Below are 16894 nucleotides of genomic sequence, written 5' to 3'. Positions count from 1 at the left end.
TCCATGGGATGGTTTAAGAGTTACTTTTCTAACTGCTTATCGATGCTATAGCTTTACCTGTGTGACATCCAGGAAGAGCACCAATGCCATCTACTGTCACGGAGCCCTGAATAGTGCCAAGATTATACACAACTCCCAGAATGTGCAGCTCCCCTATGTGATGGGGAAAGAGCTTCAGTCTTGCCTATGGAAATATTGAAGTCATTCTTATTATGTTTTCACAGGATCTTAAATAGTACAGTACCTCAATTTTGGAATGCTACAGAATTAACTCATGATCTAAACTTTTAAAATGACAATGTTTCTTAAGGAAAAGTAATTTTCTTTTTTTTTTTATTTTAATTTTTACTTAAGGGAAAAGCATGTATACAGTCCACCACCTGTCACAAAGTATGGAGTGGAGTTTCCCCCAATTGGGGAAATTGCAGGGCCACAGTAAATCCCAAGTGCAATGAAAGAGGCTTGCCCCTGGGAAATCACTTTCTTAGTCGTGGTGATCTCCCCTGCTGGCTAAGTATGAAAAACATCATCCTTAAAGAAGATCTGTAAATTCAGTAATTGTTTTGGGCTTTTGTTTGGTTTTGTTATTGAGATAGGGTCTCACTATGTAGCTCTGACTAGTCTGGAACTTGCTATGTAGACCACGATGACCTTAAACTCAAAGAGATCTACCTGTCTCTGCTTTCTAAGTGATGGGAATAAAGTCATACACCACCATGTCAGACAAAAAAACAAATCAAAAATTATGTCCTGATTCGCAAAAAATACAATTTCTTTTGTAATATTGGCTTTGCACACATTAAAAACATCCCAGCCCTAAAAAAAAAAAGAAAAAAAAAACCTTTTAATTTAAAACAAAAACTACAAACCAACTCTGGGCTGGGTGTGGTGGCATACACTTTAATCCCTACACTTGAGGGAGAGAAAGAGGCAGGCAATTTCTGTGAGTTCAAGGGAGTGAGTTCCAGGCCAGTCAGGGCTACACTCTGAGCTCCAGGACAGCCAAGGCTACACAGTGAGTCCCTGTCTCAATAAATAACCAAACAAATATGCACACCTAAGTGCCTGTACATTTGCCATACTAATCCTAAGAAGCAGTAAAACGTTGTACCTGGCTTCTCTGGAAACTTAAAGACAAACTTTTCTTCTGATTTCTTTGGAGCAATTCCAGTTTTCTAATATTTCAAAGTTTAGACTTAAAAAAGCTAAAATATGTAACATTTAAAGGAATTGAGCTGATCTTTTACATTCTGTTTTCAGTTTACAAGCTTAGAAAGGCAAAAGACAGAAAAACAATTAAAACAATTACCACTTTAGATTCTTCACTGTTAATTAAGAATTCTGAAATAACTTCAGTTCCAATCATTTCAGGTTCACCTGCCACCTAAAGAACAAATTATAGTTTTTAAAAGAATATACATACAAATGAACAAAATAACAAATCATTAACATCTCACTGGCCAAATTTACAAAAAGTAACATTAACTGAAGCTGGTGCCTCTAGGTTAAGCTCTGTGAAATGTGTTTTCCACCCCCACTTTTTGTTCCGCCTGACTCAACTAAAGTGATCTATGCAAAGATGCAGGCACTAAGAGGACAAGACCAAGAGAACTTCAGCTGCTCACAGTTAACAAAGGCCAAAATAATTACTTAAAAGCTTTGCATAAAAGTACCATAGGATATGTGGGTGTGGCTTACTTAACACACAAATGGTCATAGGTTTTACCCAAAATTCTACCACAATTTAAATTTAAAAATTCACCATAGAATTACTGTGATTGTGAACATGGAGACCTTCAAACCAACTAGTAAATGACTGCAGTCTATGGTTCATCCATAACAGTTAACATAAAGAGGAGGTATTCAACATTTTAACACTAGAAAACACATACCAAGCAACATAAATAAGCAAAGCAACATGAACAGTAGAAGGAAATGTAAAACATGAAAAAAAAACATAAAAATTAAAAATCAATGTAAAGATAAACAACAAAATGTTACTGTAGTTACTTCTAAATAAAAGGAAGATAGTTTTAAGATCCTATTTTTCTATTTTTGTTTCTTCCTTCCTTCCTTTCCTTTTTCTTGGGGGGAGGGGGGTTATCTTCAGACAGGGTTTTTTCTGTAGCTTTGGAGCCTGTCCTGGACCTAGCTCTTGCAGACCAGGCTAGCCTTGAACTCACGGAGATCTGTCTGCCTCTGCTTCCTGAGTGCTGGGATTAAAGTCGTGAGTCACCACCACCCAACTACATGTGGCTTTTATACACAAGTGGAGAAAAGAGTAGGACAGCAGCAGAATGTTGGGCTGTAGCTGAGACATGCACATCACAGACGCCCGTTAGTAACTTACTCGTTCTCTGACTCTTTCAATGTCTTTCCCATTGACATCTTTAGGCTGAAACTTCCACAGCAAGGACAAATCAGATAGCAAAAGTGGAACTTTTAAAGGGTTTCTAAAAGCCACTTCCACTGTAATTGGCTCTACAAGAGAAAAGTATACGTTTAATAACTTTGTAAACCTGACACAGTCTCTCAACAAACCTTCAGTGTTTTTTGCCTAGACTGTCTTTGTCACCATATTCAGTTCAGAAATGACTTGGATGTCCCTAATGTTACTCTCTTGGCACTCCAGCACCACATACATGGACAATAGAGCCTCACCACTTGCTTACAAATGCTTAGTACATACTAAGTGATCTTTGTGTCCATGGAGTCCAGTAATGTGGCAGATCATAAACTATCGGGAATTTGCTCCAAACAGAACAAAAAGTCATGAATATACATTTAAATATTGGGCTGGAGAATGGTTAAGATCACTTGCTGGTCTTGCATAAAACCTACAAGGCAGCTCCCAACCATCTCTAATTCCAATTCCAGGAGATTCATCCTCTTCTTCTACCTCCCAGGAACACTAGGCACACATAAGGTGCGTATACACACATGCATGCAAAACATTCATACACATAAACCATTTTTAAGTTCAATTACACCACCTTCTACAACTGCAAGTGGAAATCTGGAGTTATCGGAGTAACTGTTCAAACAATACTGTGTGGGGTAGAAACTGGATGGAATTATCCCTTTATTAGCCACAGCCACAACATGTTCCTCAAGTTCTCGCCACTGCTGGGATGATTCAGCGTCATATTCTTGATCAAGACTGATATGAGTAGCTGCTTGTTTTTCACCTTTAAAAAGAAAAAAAGGATAAGAAAGCAAATTTCACATTTAGACACATGATGAGCATGTGTCTCATATAAAACACTTTAAATAATAACTAGAGGTATCCAAATAAATATACACACAACATATACATGTACTCTTGCCCGATTTCTAATTCTCTGATATACAAATATCTACTCAGTAGTCCTGACCTAACAATAACTTTGATCTAATACCGATATCTTTTTCTTCCTGGCTTTGAAATAATATTTTCCCTAGACTCCACAATTTTTACATAAAATATTTCAACATACAGAAAAACAAATAAAACAATGGTTATAGATGAAAATTTTGTTTTTGATTAGTGGCTCATCTAACTCAGGCAAGCCTTGAACAAGCTATGTAACTTAAAGAGGACGCGAGACATCTTCCTGCCCCTACTTCCCAAGTGCTAAGATTAAAGGTATGGGCTTTTTCAAGACAAGGTTTCTCTGTGTAGCTCTAGCTGTCCTGGAGCTCAATCAGTAAACTAGGTTTGCCTCGAACTCAGAGCTCTGCCTACCTCTGCCTCCAGAGAGCTAGAATTAGCATGTGCTACCACTGCATAACTCTTTTTTTTTTTTTAATCTGAGTATTTTTATTTTATGTCTATGGGTGTTTTGCCTGCTTGTTCGTCTGTGTACCACTTATGTGTCTGGCATGTGGAGGTAAGAAGGTTTTAGAACCCCAAGAACTGGAATTACATAAGGTTGTAAACTGCCATGTGTATTCTGGGACTTGAACTCGGGTCCTCTGGAAGAGAAACCAGTGCTCTTAACTACTGAGCTATTTTTCCAGTCCCATTGCTTGTATCTTAACAATTTTTATTACATTTATTTACTTACTTACATGGGGAATGCATACTTGGCACAAATGTGGAGGTCAGAGGACAACTTTTAGGCACCAGTTCTCCCCTCCCACCACGTGGCTTTCCGGGACTGAACTCAGGGCGGCAGGCACTGAAGCAAGTACCATTACCACTTGAGCCATCAAGTCAAAGTCATACCTTAAAATCATTTTAAGTCAACTTTCATCTCATGAGTTCACTTTATTTTATTGTTTACAAAAAGAACATCACAACCAAAGTCAATGCCCTTTCTGCACTCCTTCCAATCCTAACATCCCCATTACCTCTGCTGGCATCACTTTCAGACATGTTTGCATATTTTTCTTATAAATTTTCAGAAGTATACACATAAACAATGTATGGAATTGGTTTCTGTATTTCAAATTAAAGCTATAAATGATTTTTTCCACTCAACATTATGTTCCATTATCCAAAGTTAAACATGTAGAAGTAGTTCATTCAGACCCTGCAGCATATATTCTTATGTAAATATATCAAAATAATTTTGTTACAAAAGTTGATGTAAAAAAAAAAACCCCACCAAATTAGATTTGAAGGAGAAGTACAAATAGTGAATGCTGTTTCAGGCTTCAAACCCGAGGAAAAGATCCTATGTATATTTAAAAAGGGTGGTGGTGTTGCTTAGTTAGAGGGTATTTGCCTGGCACATTCAAAGCCCTAAATTTGGTCCCCAGAATAATATAAAATTAAGCATGGTGACACTGTAATCCCAGTACTTGGGAGGAGGCAAAGGATAGGCTCAAGGACATCTTAAGGTACAAAGTAAGTCTGAGGCTAGCCTGGACTCCAGGAACTCTGTCTCAAAAACATTAAAAACAAAACAAAACAAAACAAAAAAACAAGCAGAGAAGCAAACCATGTTCTCTGCTTCTATGTATGTTTTCATAATAACAAAGTTAAAGAACCTAAACTGTGGTGGTCCACAGCTAAAACCTACACTTAAGAAACAGAGGCAGAAGGCTTACTCCAAGTTCAAGACCAGACTGGTTCAAGCTAGCTTGGGAACCTTTTATCAGGACAGAAATAAAAAAGAATCAATTAAAAACTAAGTTATATATACATGTTTATCACAATATGGTTTTATATAAGCAAAAAACTAAAATCAGTAGCTACAGCAAGGGAATAAATGCTGTAATTAAAGGTGCTTTATATGCACCAAATTGAGTATTTATAGTATTAAAATGCTTGCCAAGGTGGTACAGTGATGAGCACTTCTTGAGTGAGAAAAGCTTCTGTAAGGAATCCCGACCGTTTGGTCTTTATTATTTTTGGACTGGAAAGAAAAGCAATAATGTAGTGATTATACTTTAACGACTGGACAATAGATGAAGCAGCATAAAGCTATTTTCAAATATCCAACTGCGTATCAATTTCTAACTGACGACAGAACATTTCAAAGAAATAATCATTAGGTAACTAGGCCAAGTGAGAGTTTACTAACCATCTGCTGGTCGTCTGTCATGGCCAAAGAAAACCCGTGTTGCTGAACTGTTAATGTATGGTAAGGGAAGCTGTGGTAAAGGGCCATCTGGTGACAGCTGATTTACATTCTGGGAGAAATACAACAGAAGGAAAAAAATAGTTTTTAAGAAAACTACATCTTTTCATGTTTCCTAATTTTTAATGCACAGGTATGAAAATGTTAGACATACGAATACTAGTTTATATGCTATATCAGAGTCATAAAAGATTACAATTGAGAACTTCAGATGTTATTTACTCTACTTCTAGAGAACCTTCCTAGCCAGAACCGAAGGCAAAGACCTATAACTAACTCCAGATAATCGGAAGCCTCGGCCTCAGAACAAATATAAAGCTACCCTGAGCAACTCGGATCAAAAACTAACAGGGCTGTGAAGATAGCTGAGTGGTAGAGTGCTCACCCAGCAGGCACAGGGCCCTGGTTTAATTCACAGTATTAAGTTTTAAAATAGAAACTTCCTGAAGAGTACTCAATTAGTTAAGCTTTTTGTTTCGTTGCATGTTGAACTTTCAAATGGCACTTTAGTGTAACCTTTGCTTCTTGTTGAGTCATTATAGCATCCTGTCTGCCCAATTTTTAACTGGTCAAATTAATGACTCTAAAAAAGCAGTTACTTTCTTGAAGAAGATAAAAAAAGATCCTAAGTTTCCCATCCAACAGTGATCTGTGGTTTCTATCCATCTAGATTACAGTACAACACTTGCTACAAATCCACGCAGGAAAACAAAGGAGCACATGCATCTAAGGATAGTAGGATGATCCATTAATTTGTTTATTTTGTTGCAGTCCTATAAAAACATGATAAAATAGGCCTAGCACATGGCCACAATCCAGCACTTGGGAAGTAAAGAAGCTGGAGGATCAAGAGTTCAAATCCATTCTCAGATACCCAGAGAATTCTAGACCAGCCTGGGCTATGATACCCTGGCAAAAAAAAAAAAAAAAAAAAAAAAAAAAAAAAAAAAAAACCAAAAAGATTTCAAAAACAGTTATAAATTAAAGCCATGTGTGGATGGTGTGTACCTGTAATACAGTGTTCGGAAGGCTAAGGTAGGAGGGTGAAGAGTCTGAGGCCAGCCTGGCTTAAGAGTGAGACCTATCTCAAAAGAAGGTGGGGGGGGAGGGGTGGCGCTGAAGAGATAGATAGCTCAGCAGCAAAGAGCACTGACTCCTCTTCCAGAGGACCGGAGTTTGATTCCCAGCACCAACATGGTGACTCACAACTATCTAAGTCTCCTGTCCCAGGGGTTTCAACACTTCTTATGGCCTCTGTAGGCATCAGGAACAGATATAAAGGACAGACATGCAGGCAAAACACCCAAACACATCAGGTAGGTAGGTAGGTAGATAAAAGTTAAATTAAAAAAATTTAAAAAAAGAGGCTTCAAAGGGGAAGGAAAGGGGGACTATCTTAATTACAAACTTTTTTTTTTAAAGAAAAGCCACAAAACCATATTTACTAGAATATTAAAATTCTTTTTTAAAAAACTATGTAAGGGCCATGCAGTACAGAGCTATAACCAAGAAACCTCCATGATTTTTTATGACAGCTAATTACATACTCTGCAATAAAACCATTTAATTATACTCTAGGGACTAGCGGTAAACAGGTTTTTTCCTGAAAATAATAATTTAAAAAGTTTTAATGTTTATTCCTAAAAGAAGCACTTACCTTGTAAACATAAAGATATTCTCTGAGAAAGGCCCCTTGCTGAGCAGCAGACTGTTTGCTCTCATTGATTAAAATGTGCCTGAAAGCAGACACAGCATTGTCCAGCTGCCTCAGAGTATAGGACTGGCGCCCAATGGTGAAGTTGATATGATCCTCTGCCAGAGACCAGCCTTTTCCTTTGTAAACTTGCATGGCTTGACAATAGCAGCGCAAGGCATGCTTTTTCTGTAAGAAAATAAATGAAACGTATTATATTTTAAATTTGTTTTGAACTGGAGAAAATAGACATAAACAGACATAGACAAGTATAAACAGGTAGCTGCCTTTTACCCACTACAGAGAATATGATAAAGAAAATGAAGCTAACAATTAAGATGATCTCACAATTACACAATTCTATGTGGAAACACAGGTTTCCTCGGCCATCCACAGTGTGAGTGTGCATATGTTTTTTGTATATTCTTTCACCCACCCCTTATTTCTCTGAGATTAACTTCTGAGGAAAATGTTCACTGCTCAATTTTGCTTTATTTATTTCAAATTCTTTCTGTGAACAAGTAATATATAATAGTCATCAGTGTCAACCTGATTGGATCTAAAATCACCATGGAAACACACCTTTGGGAGTATCTGTGAGGTTGTTTCCAGGAAGCTTTAACTGGGGAGGGAAGACCCACCCCAAATATAAGGGTACCATCTCACAAGGTTTGGGTCCTATACTGAATAAAAAAAAAGACAGAGGGCCAGTGAGATTGACTGGTCAAGAAATAGAGACACTTGCATGCCGGCCTAATGGTCTGAGTTCAATCCCCAAACTCCACAAAGTGACAGAAGATTGACTCCAAAGAATTGTACTATGACCTCCAAAGGCATATAATACCATGTGAGCACACACACATGCACAAACACACACTAATAAATGAAAAATTAAAAACCAAAACTGAGGCACAGAAAAATAACCAAAATCAGGCTGTTTAAAACATCAAGATTTAAGCCTGCATCTGTCTAAATCCAAATCTCACATCTTTACCAAAAAAATATTTAAAAGCAGAATTTATTTTAATTTTAGGATTAAATATAAAAGGCTGGCAAGTGGGGGAAGACAAGAGTCATCAGAACGTAAAGATTTGCCACCAAGCCTGACAATTAGATTTGAACCCAGAGGGCTCACACTGCAGAAGGATGAGAACTACACCTACCCAGTTGTATGACTCCACACATGGGTATACTACACACACAAAAAAAAAATTAAAGAAATAAACATACAAAAATATGACAAGAATCTCAGCACTTAGGAGGCAGAGACAGGCAGAACTCTGAGTATGAGGCCAGCCAGGGCTACATTGTATGAGCCTGTCTCAAAAACAACAAAACTGACCAGCATACATTTTATAAATAAATGAAAAAGAATGAAAAAATAACCTTTCAAAAAAGATTGGTTTTTACTTTTAATTATGTATGCACATATGGGTTTGTGGTCACAGATGAGTGCAGGGAGCCTGGTATTCCACAAAACAGGATCAGATGCTCTGCAGCTGGAGTTACAGGCAGCTGTGAATTATTCAGCATGGGTGCTGGGATCCCAACTCAGGTCATCTGATAAAGCTTCAAAAGCTGCATCTTTCCAGCTGCAACAACCTCTTAAAAGGAAATATGCTCACCTGCCCTGCTTTACTAAACCGATGGCCTGCCAGGATCATGTGAAAAGCATATTTTCTAACCATGGGGCTCTTCATGTTTATGAAGCAATGTGCAGCCTGCTCCAAAAGAAGTGCACTTCGGAGATCAGAATCCTGTGAATGTGCAAACAGAAGGATAGTTAGTGTCACAAAGGAGCTGCTCAGAAAGTTTCTGTCTCCTGGTATACAACACAGTCAGCATAGCCTGGAGAAGAAGAGGGCAGAGATAAAAGCGTCAGCCAATCTCAATTCTTTCTCTAAATAGCACATATTTTGTTTAAAAAGACTTCTAATAAGGTTGTTCCTTTCAATAAATCCAAATGGCCAATTAGGATGTATAGTGTATAATAAATCTCTAAATAACTTCAATTCCTTCTGAGCAGTAAAACTGAGACCTGAATACAGGTATTCTAATTAAAGATCAACTAAAAAACACAAAACACAGAAAAATAGTTCTATAAACCTACTTTGCCCTAGCTATTACCTGGTGGCTAATAGCATATTTAATGTGCACCCCTTCCCAAAGAATATAGATTAGATTATGTGTAGATTATTATGTAAGCTAATTTATGACTTTATACTCTTTAAAGAACATTTATTTAAAGGATTCTCAATTTTTACTGTAATATTAAAGGGCCAACGCCTGCTTTTCATTAAAAAGTTCAGAAGGCTAGCCCTACAGCAAGAAGTTCTTCACAGGCTCTTTGTAAATCAGGAAAATGCAAGTAGCTCCCATTTGCCTGACCCTGACTGCCCAGTAGCTGGAACAACTCATGCTCACTGCATCCCCTTCTTGGTAAACAACACTTCAGGGTTTAGGGAGAAAATGATGAAGGTTGCTGATCAAGAATCAACTTTTCCTTCAACACTTTCTCTAGGTCCTCAGCCTCAAGCTGAACTTACCAGGCCCTTCTATGTGTTCTGCTGCCATTATTTTCCCCAGGGAAAGTTGAAAACAGAAAACATTGACTTTTAAATACAATTGTTTCAACAAATTAGTTACATCAAACAGACCACTATTATAAACTGTCTTTGCAGCAGTCTTTTTAGAGAAGTAGCAGATCTGAGTAGACCATGCAGAACACACACAGCAGACAGCAGCTATCATTACTTTAAGCTAAAACTAAATGTTCAAATGTCTCCTCTAAGAATTCATATTCAAAAGCTGGTGGAAAGAAATATCAGGAGTATATAATTAACAAATGGTTCTAACGAGAATGCAAGTCAATTAATTATATAATCTTAGGAGCTTACATTTTTAGATTTTCAGGACAAGCTTTTGTAAAAAAAATTATTAAATACAAATATGGGTATGTGTGTGTGACTGTGTGTGGCTATGTGCACAAGTGCCAGCAATGGAGGCAGAGGCATCATTTGCCCAACATTGGTGCTGGAAACCAAACTCAGGTTGCTTTTAACCCCAGAGCCATACTTCCATTCTCCCATATAAATGTACTTCTTTATTCTAACTAACTGTACAAAAAAAAAAAAAAAAAAAAAAAGGCAAACATCTTTGGCATCCCATGCTACAATTCATTTGCAGAGGACTGTTTCCAATTTGGTGCTGTTTTCTGTTTCTCTTTCCATATATGAGGGCTTATGTGCCTAACATACATGTATAAAAAACATACATTTTTATAAACAAGTGGTATTTCTTTTATTTCTTCTAAATAAGTACTATATTCCAATATGTAAAAACATCATTAACTTATAGTCACCAATTAATCATACATTGTTTCTTTGCTACTACCAAAAAAGACACTTAGTAAGAAAAATTTCTATGTGTGCATGTGTACGTGTATAGGTGCATGTGCATGTATTGCTGGGAACTGAACCTAGGTCAAGTGTTCTACCATTGAGCTAAGTTCCTGCTCTTCTTGAAACAAGAAGTCATTAAGTAACTTATGGCTGATCTAGGACTCTGGACAGTCCCAGCTGGTCTTAAACCCACAGTCCTCCTGCATCTTGTCTCTTGAGTGCTACCACACTCAGTCATAAAAATAATTAAATTACTAAATAATCAACAATTTTTTAAATACTTTTATTACACAAATTTCTGGAAGTAGAAATAAGACATTAATGAAAATTATGCATGTATTTCAAATTCTAATCACTGCAGACAAATTGCTGCCAAAAACATATTACAAATGAATGTTCTCATCAATGGAGGTTAAGAATTCAGGTTTATGGAGCCAGAGAGATGGCTCAACAGTTAAGAATGTGTACTGCTCTTACAGAGAACCCTCAGTACAATTCCTAGTACCCATGTCAGGAAGTTCACAACCAACTCTAACTGTAACTCAAGCTCCAGGGGAATCCAGCAATTCTGGCCTGTGATGTACACACACATACATACACACATCTTCTCTCTTCTCTCCTCTTCTCTTCTCTCTCTCTCTCTCTCTCTCTCTCTCTCTCTCTCTCTCTCTCTCTCTCTCTCTCTCTCTCTCTCTCTCCTCTCCCCCTCCCTTTTTCTCTCTCATTCACCTGCAAAGCTTGTATAGGTACCAATCCTAGATATCTTACATAAAGGATGCTCTCTAGAAATCTGTAATAGTTTGAGTGATTCAATGTACAGTCCAGTTAAGGACGCACATAATTAAACTCTGCATTCTCAAATTTAACACCACAGGACTGAGAAATTCAAGAAAGATCTTAAGTCCATATCACGAGTTAATTAAGCTAAAATAAAATTAGACTACTGGCTTCAAACATACTAAGATTTTCAAATCTTTATTAACAAGTTATTACAAAGAAGGGCTCGATGAGATTGGTTTATCAGTTTTTAAGAAAAAAGCCACCAACAACTGAGAACCAGAGTTTATTCCCCAGAATACATTTAAAGGTGGAAAGAATAACTCTACTAACTTGTCCTCTGACCTTATGAATGTTATGTGTACCAAACACATACACACATGCAGAAACAGCAGAATAAAAAATACAATTAAAAATCAAGTTATTTTTAACAAATATATATGGGAGGGGCTGGAAATATAGTTCAGTGGGACAACATTTATGAGACTCTGAGTTCAATGCCATAGACAGGAGGAAAGGTGGCCGGGAGGCAAGGAGGCGGGAGGGCTGGGTCCCTCTGTGGAGGGGTGGGTGGAGGCGGGAGGGCTGGGTCCCTCTGTGGAGGGGTGGGTCGACTGTTGTTGGGCCTTCCCAGCGGTGGAGCCTGGCTGGCAGTGGGCCTGTGTGGGGGAATCACGAGAAGGTGGTTGCTGGGCTAGGCCATGTCGGTGCGGCAGGAGGGCTGGAGGTTTGGGGACTGGGATGGTGGAGAACAGCTCTTTCTGTGGAGGCTGCTGGCACCCAGGACCACACCTAGGATGGGTGGGCGGGAGAACACTATGCCTATGCGGAGTTCCTAGCTGCCTCCTGCCTGCCTACTGGGGGGCCTTGGACATTCCAACCAGTGCTTGGAAAGGCCAAAGAATCCCTGCACATTTCTAGGAGATTCTTTCAGGACTTATGTGCCAGCATTCCAGGACGAAATGATTCTCTTAGTAAAGGTAGCCAGCAAAAAAAAAGGGGGGGGGGAAGAGCGAGAAGAAAAGCCCAACAGATCACTGCAAATTCATAATTCTGGGAAAACATTACTAGAACCTGCTCCTACTAATGCCCTAAAGCAATAAATGACAAATCAACTAGATTTGAGAAAGTAATGTTATAAACAAATAACAAGGTTAAATATAATCAGAAGAATGTACTCCAAAGAAATTTTTCATATATATGGGTAGAAAAGCAAACATATTTAAACAAGGTTAAAAAAAAAAACAAAAACAACAAAATTCTATAGTAACTCCTGGATCATAAATTCTTTGTACACTCTTTGATACACTCTAGGATGTATCACTTTGTACACTCTAGGTTGAAAAACAGCATAGTATTCAAAGTCAAAATCAGATAGCTATTAAAATAAGAGTCTGAACACAGAGGCTGGATTCAACACTAAAAACAGCTCATGCCCTGACATAATGTGGTGGTTTAAATAAGAACAGCCACCATAGGCGCATATATTTGGATGCTTAAGTCACCAGGGAGCGGCACTATTCAAGAAGGATTAGAGAGGTTAGGAGGTGCAATACTGTTGAAGTTTGGGCTAGGGGTGGGCTTGGAGCTTCAAAAAGCTCACCTGAGGACCAAAATTTCTCTCTCTTTCTACCTAAGGATAAAGATGTAGCTCTCAGCTATTGCTTCAGATCTTGCCTGAATACTACCATGCTCCCTGTCATGATACTGGACCAACTAAACCTATAAAAACTCTAAGCAAGCCCCCAGTTAAATGCTTTCCTTTATAAGAGTGGCTTTGGTCAGTGTCTCTTTACAGCAATACAACAATAACTTAAGACGTACCAGTTCATGCTTATTGGTCAATGTATCACATATATCAATTACTAAACACTTAAAATATCACACACGACAGTAAGATGTCTCAGAGAAATCTCTTTAAAGGCATTTATTCAGCTTGACAAGCATTTTTTGCATCACATATACCAATTTCTAAACACTTTAAATTCACATGTGACACTAATATCTTAGAAAAATATTTTTGAAGGTATTCATTCAGCTTAACAAACATATCTAGATTGTCATGTGCAAACCTCAGTATTAGATATTAAGGATAAAAATGCAAAAGATGGGCTGGCAAGATCAGAAGTTAAAAGCATAGAAGAGGGCTGCTTTTGCAGTTTGATTCTCAGCACCCATATTAGGCAGCTGAGCTGCCTGCACCAGTTCCAGAGGATCTGAAACATTCTGGCCTCTGAAGGCACTGCACTTTCATGAACACACACACACACTTAAAAAGCAAATTAAATCTTTAAAAAAAGTAAAATCCAAGAGGATGTGGTTTCATGCCTCTTTGTAATCTCAACACTCAGAAGGTGGAGGCAAGAGGAATGAGTTCAAAGATAGCACGGACTGTGGAATGACATAGTTCAGATCAGCCTGTAATACAAACCATAATTGGCTCAAAAAAAAAAAAAAGGTAGAAGGCTAATCTCAAGATTAAACACAACTTCTATATGATGCCAAGTTTTACAGTAGTGTATGAGAGAGTAGAAAGGAAACATTTAGAGCAAGGTGGAGAACAAGAAAGGCCCACCTGAAGGACATGATCAGCAAGCTATGTGAAGCACAGGCAGAGATAAAGCAGGAAGAGCAGTGCTGTAAAAGGCAGCAGAGGTCAAGTGAAGCGGCTCAGCAGGCACAGGCACGTGTCACAGCCTGGCCACCTAAGCTGGACCCATCAAACTGACATAAAGGAGAGGAGAGAACTGACTCCACAAACAACTCTGAGCTCCGCCTCTGTGCCACCACACATACGTACACAGTAGCAGTAATCAGAAATTAAAATGAAACTAGTAGGCATATTGGGGGACCTTTGTGATATGAATAAAAGAATGTTTCAGAGAATAAGAATTCCATGAAGCCCACTAACAATGGCCAGTCATCCTGTGACAGATGGATGAAGACAATCACCTCAAATACTGCAAGCCCCTCTTCCTGAGCAAGGAGAGATGATGCTGACAGCATGTCACAAAAGTACTGGGTAAAACATTTTAAATTTATTTTTATCATTTAAATTGATATATTATTTAAGATGCCTTGGATGTATCCAAATGGTAGGTTAGTATGGCCAGTCATCTTTTAGATTTATCTACTTTGGATGCATTTTTAAAGCTTAATGGTTTTCTTTAAATGGTCATTATCAGTAAAAACAGATTAAACATTATGTAGTGATTTTGTTAGTACCAGTTTTATGTAAGATTGAATCATATGCATGTCTTAGTGGTACACAGCACAGAACTTACATCAAGCAAGATGTCACATGCATGGTTGTGGTTAGTTAATAATGAAAGGTAGACAGACTACAGAAACAAAATTAATTCAATTAGGGCTACAAAATGACTCAGTAATTAAGAGTACTGGTTGCTCTTGCAAAGAACCAATGTTCAGTTTCCAGTACCCACATAGAGACTCATAACCATTAGTTAACTCCAGTTCCAGGGGATCTGACACGTTCTTCTGATTCTGCGAGCACCAGGCACACATATGAAGAACATACATACATGTATAAAATACTCATAAACATAAAGTAAATTTAAAAACATAATTTTCAATAAATAAGTTCAAATTATAAAAGATAGACTAGCTGAGTATGGTATTCATAACTGGAATCCCAGTACTCAGAAGGCTGAGGCAGGGCAATTGCTAGGAATTTTACCTCTACACACTAAGAAAATCAAACACTACAAGTCCAGTACCTCGCTTGTCAACCGTATTAGAAGGGCTGCAGCCTCTGAGTATTTGCTTTGACTTTTTAAAATTTCGGCACTAAGCAACACACATCTTTCAGCCAACACCATATTCCTAAACAAAAACAGACAAGGAGAATAATCAGCATCACAGTAATTCTTCAGCACATCCAAGTTACCATGCATTCAAGGAGTCCACTAGCTGATTTGAGCAAGAAGTCTGTCCCGGACTTGCTTGCAGAGCTTCATAGCTAAGCCTGCCCCTGTCTCCTTTTTCTAGCCCCTTTGGATACATGTCAAAGTCCTAGCATGTTACATTCTCACTTTTTCTAAGAACCCATCTTATGCCCATCCAGCCCCACACCCACACAGCTGCTTGTCAATCTCCACAAGTGAATTTGCCTGCTCTCTTGGACCGTAACTCAAAAGGCAAGGCTATTTCTTCCTCGTCTCCTTCCAGTAGTTTCCAGTCTGTCTCCCCTGCTGTTACTGTTATCAAATTCTAATAAAATGATCAAGATTTAAAAAAAAAAAAAAAAAGTCTGTCCTCATGATCTCTATTCCCTTTAGAGGTGCTGGGTTAAACAGAGGGCCTGGCAAATGATACGCTAGAGCTCCAGCCAACACTTTTTCTCATCACACAATTCTAAAGTAAGAACACATGCAAGCCTGAACACAGCAGTGCACACCTACAATCCTAGCACTTAGGAGGCTGAGACAGGAGAATGATGATGAATTCAAGACTATCTGTGCTACATTATAAGATTTTGTCTCCAAAAAGAGGATAACTAACTACAGATGTGCATTTTCCTTTTGGTGGAAATGATCCACAGCACTAACTGGTAAGGCTATTGTACAGTGGTATCAGTATTCTTCTGGTCCTGCATACCGTACAGTTCATACATAATCTGTACCAATTGTATAGATTATACATGCAAAGCTATTACCAAGTTCTCAGAACATGACAGTGAAAACAAATTATATGTAGTATTTTGTTTGTCAGTATCCTTTGTATTGTAGCAAAGGAAATGTTTTTTAAAAACAACTGTAATAAAGTAATTTTTGTACACAAGAAAGGGGGTGCAGTGAGATAACTCAGTGGGTAAAGTTGCTTGCAACAAAGTCTAATGACCTAAGTTTGATTCCAGTGGCTCACAAGTGGAGGAGAGAACAGACTCCCATCAAGCTGTCCTTGCCATAGCATGCCCATACCCACTTAGAGAAACATAAAATAAATAAAAATGTTGGGTGGGAGCACTATTACTCTCAAACGTATTGTAGTCTAGACATGATATCACATGTCTTTAATCCCAGAATATGAAAAGCAGAGGTAGGTGGATCTCTGTGAGGGGAAAACCAGCATGGTCTACATGCTGGGCTACATAGTGAGACCCTGTCTTTTAAAAAAAAAAAAAAAAAGTAAGAGCAGGTCCCAAAGTTTACACATGTGATCCTAGCCACCCCAGAAGTGGAGACAGAGGATCACAAATTTAAGATCACCCTCAGCTACATAGCAAGTTCAAACCAGCCTGGAATACATACCCCACAAAACAAACAAATGCTTTGCTGATTTATCATACTTTCCACAAATTACATTTTTAAGTAGGTATTCCTAAATACATTAAGTCTGCCTTAATGAACACAAAAGATAAGCTTCCAATGTTCACAACTCACATAAGGCTCAGTTCTTAAATTCTATAAATTGCTAAATTTTTAAAGAAATTATTA

The 16894-nt window shown here is 38.1% G+C and overlaps 1 protein-coding gene across 2 annotated transcripts in view; it reads right to left on the bottom strand.

Moving 5' to 3' along the window:
* The window catches only part of Trappc8 (trafficking protein particle complex subunit 8), an 82006-nt gene that overhangs the window by 24638 nt on the left and 40474 nt on the right, over nt 1–16894 (bottom strand). For both annotated transcript variants that reach the window (XM_057788822.1, XM_057788823.1), the window contains 8 exons: nt 15176–15281; nt 8886–9017; nt 7225–7449; nt 5511–5619; nt 2994–3188; nt 2351–2481; nt 1310–1384; nt 58–184 (listed from right to left, as the gene is read on the bottom strand). In XM_057788822.1, coding sequence (XP_057644805.1) covers nt 58–184; nt 1310–1384; nt 2351–2481; nt 2994–3188; nt 5511–5619; nt 7225–7449; nt 8886–9017; nt 15176–15281 — 1100 coding nt within the window. The remainder of the gene's footprint in view (nt 1–57; nt 185–1309; nt 1385–2350; nt 2482–2993; nt 3189–5510; nt 5620–7224; nt 7450–8885; nt 9018–15175; nt 15282–16894) is intronic.

Source organism: Chionomys nivalis, chromosome 14 (genome assembly GCF_950005125.1).
Source record: "Chionomys nivalis chromosome 14, mChiNiv1.1, whole genome shotgun sequence".
Classification (NCBI taxonomy): Eukaryota; Metazoa; Chordata; class Mammalia; order Rodentia; family Cricetidae; genus Chionomys; species Chionomys nivalis.
The sequence above is the reverse complement of the archived record's forward strand: the minus strand, read 5'-3'. Positions and strand labels throughout refer to the sequence as shown.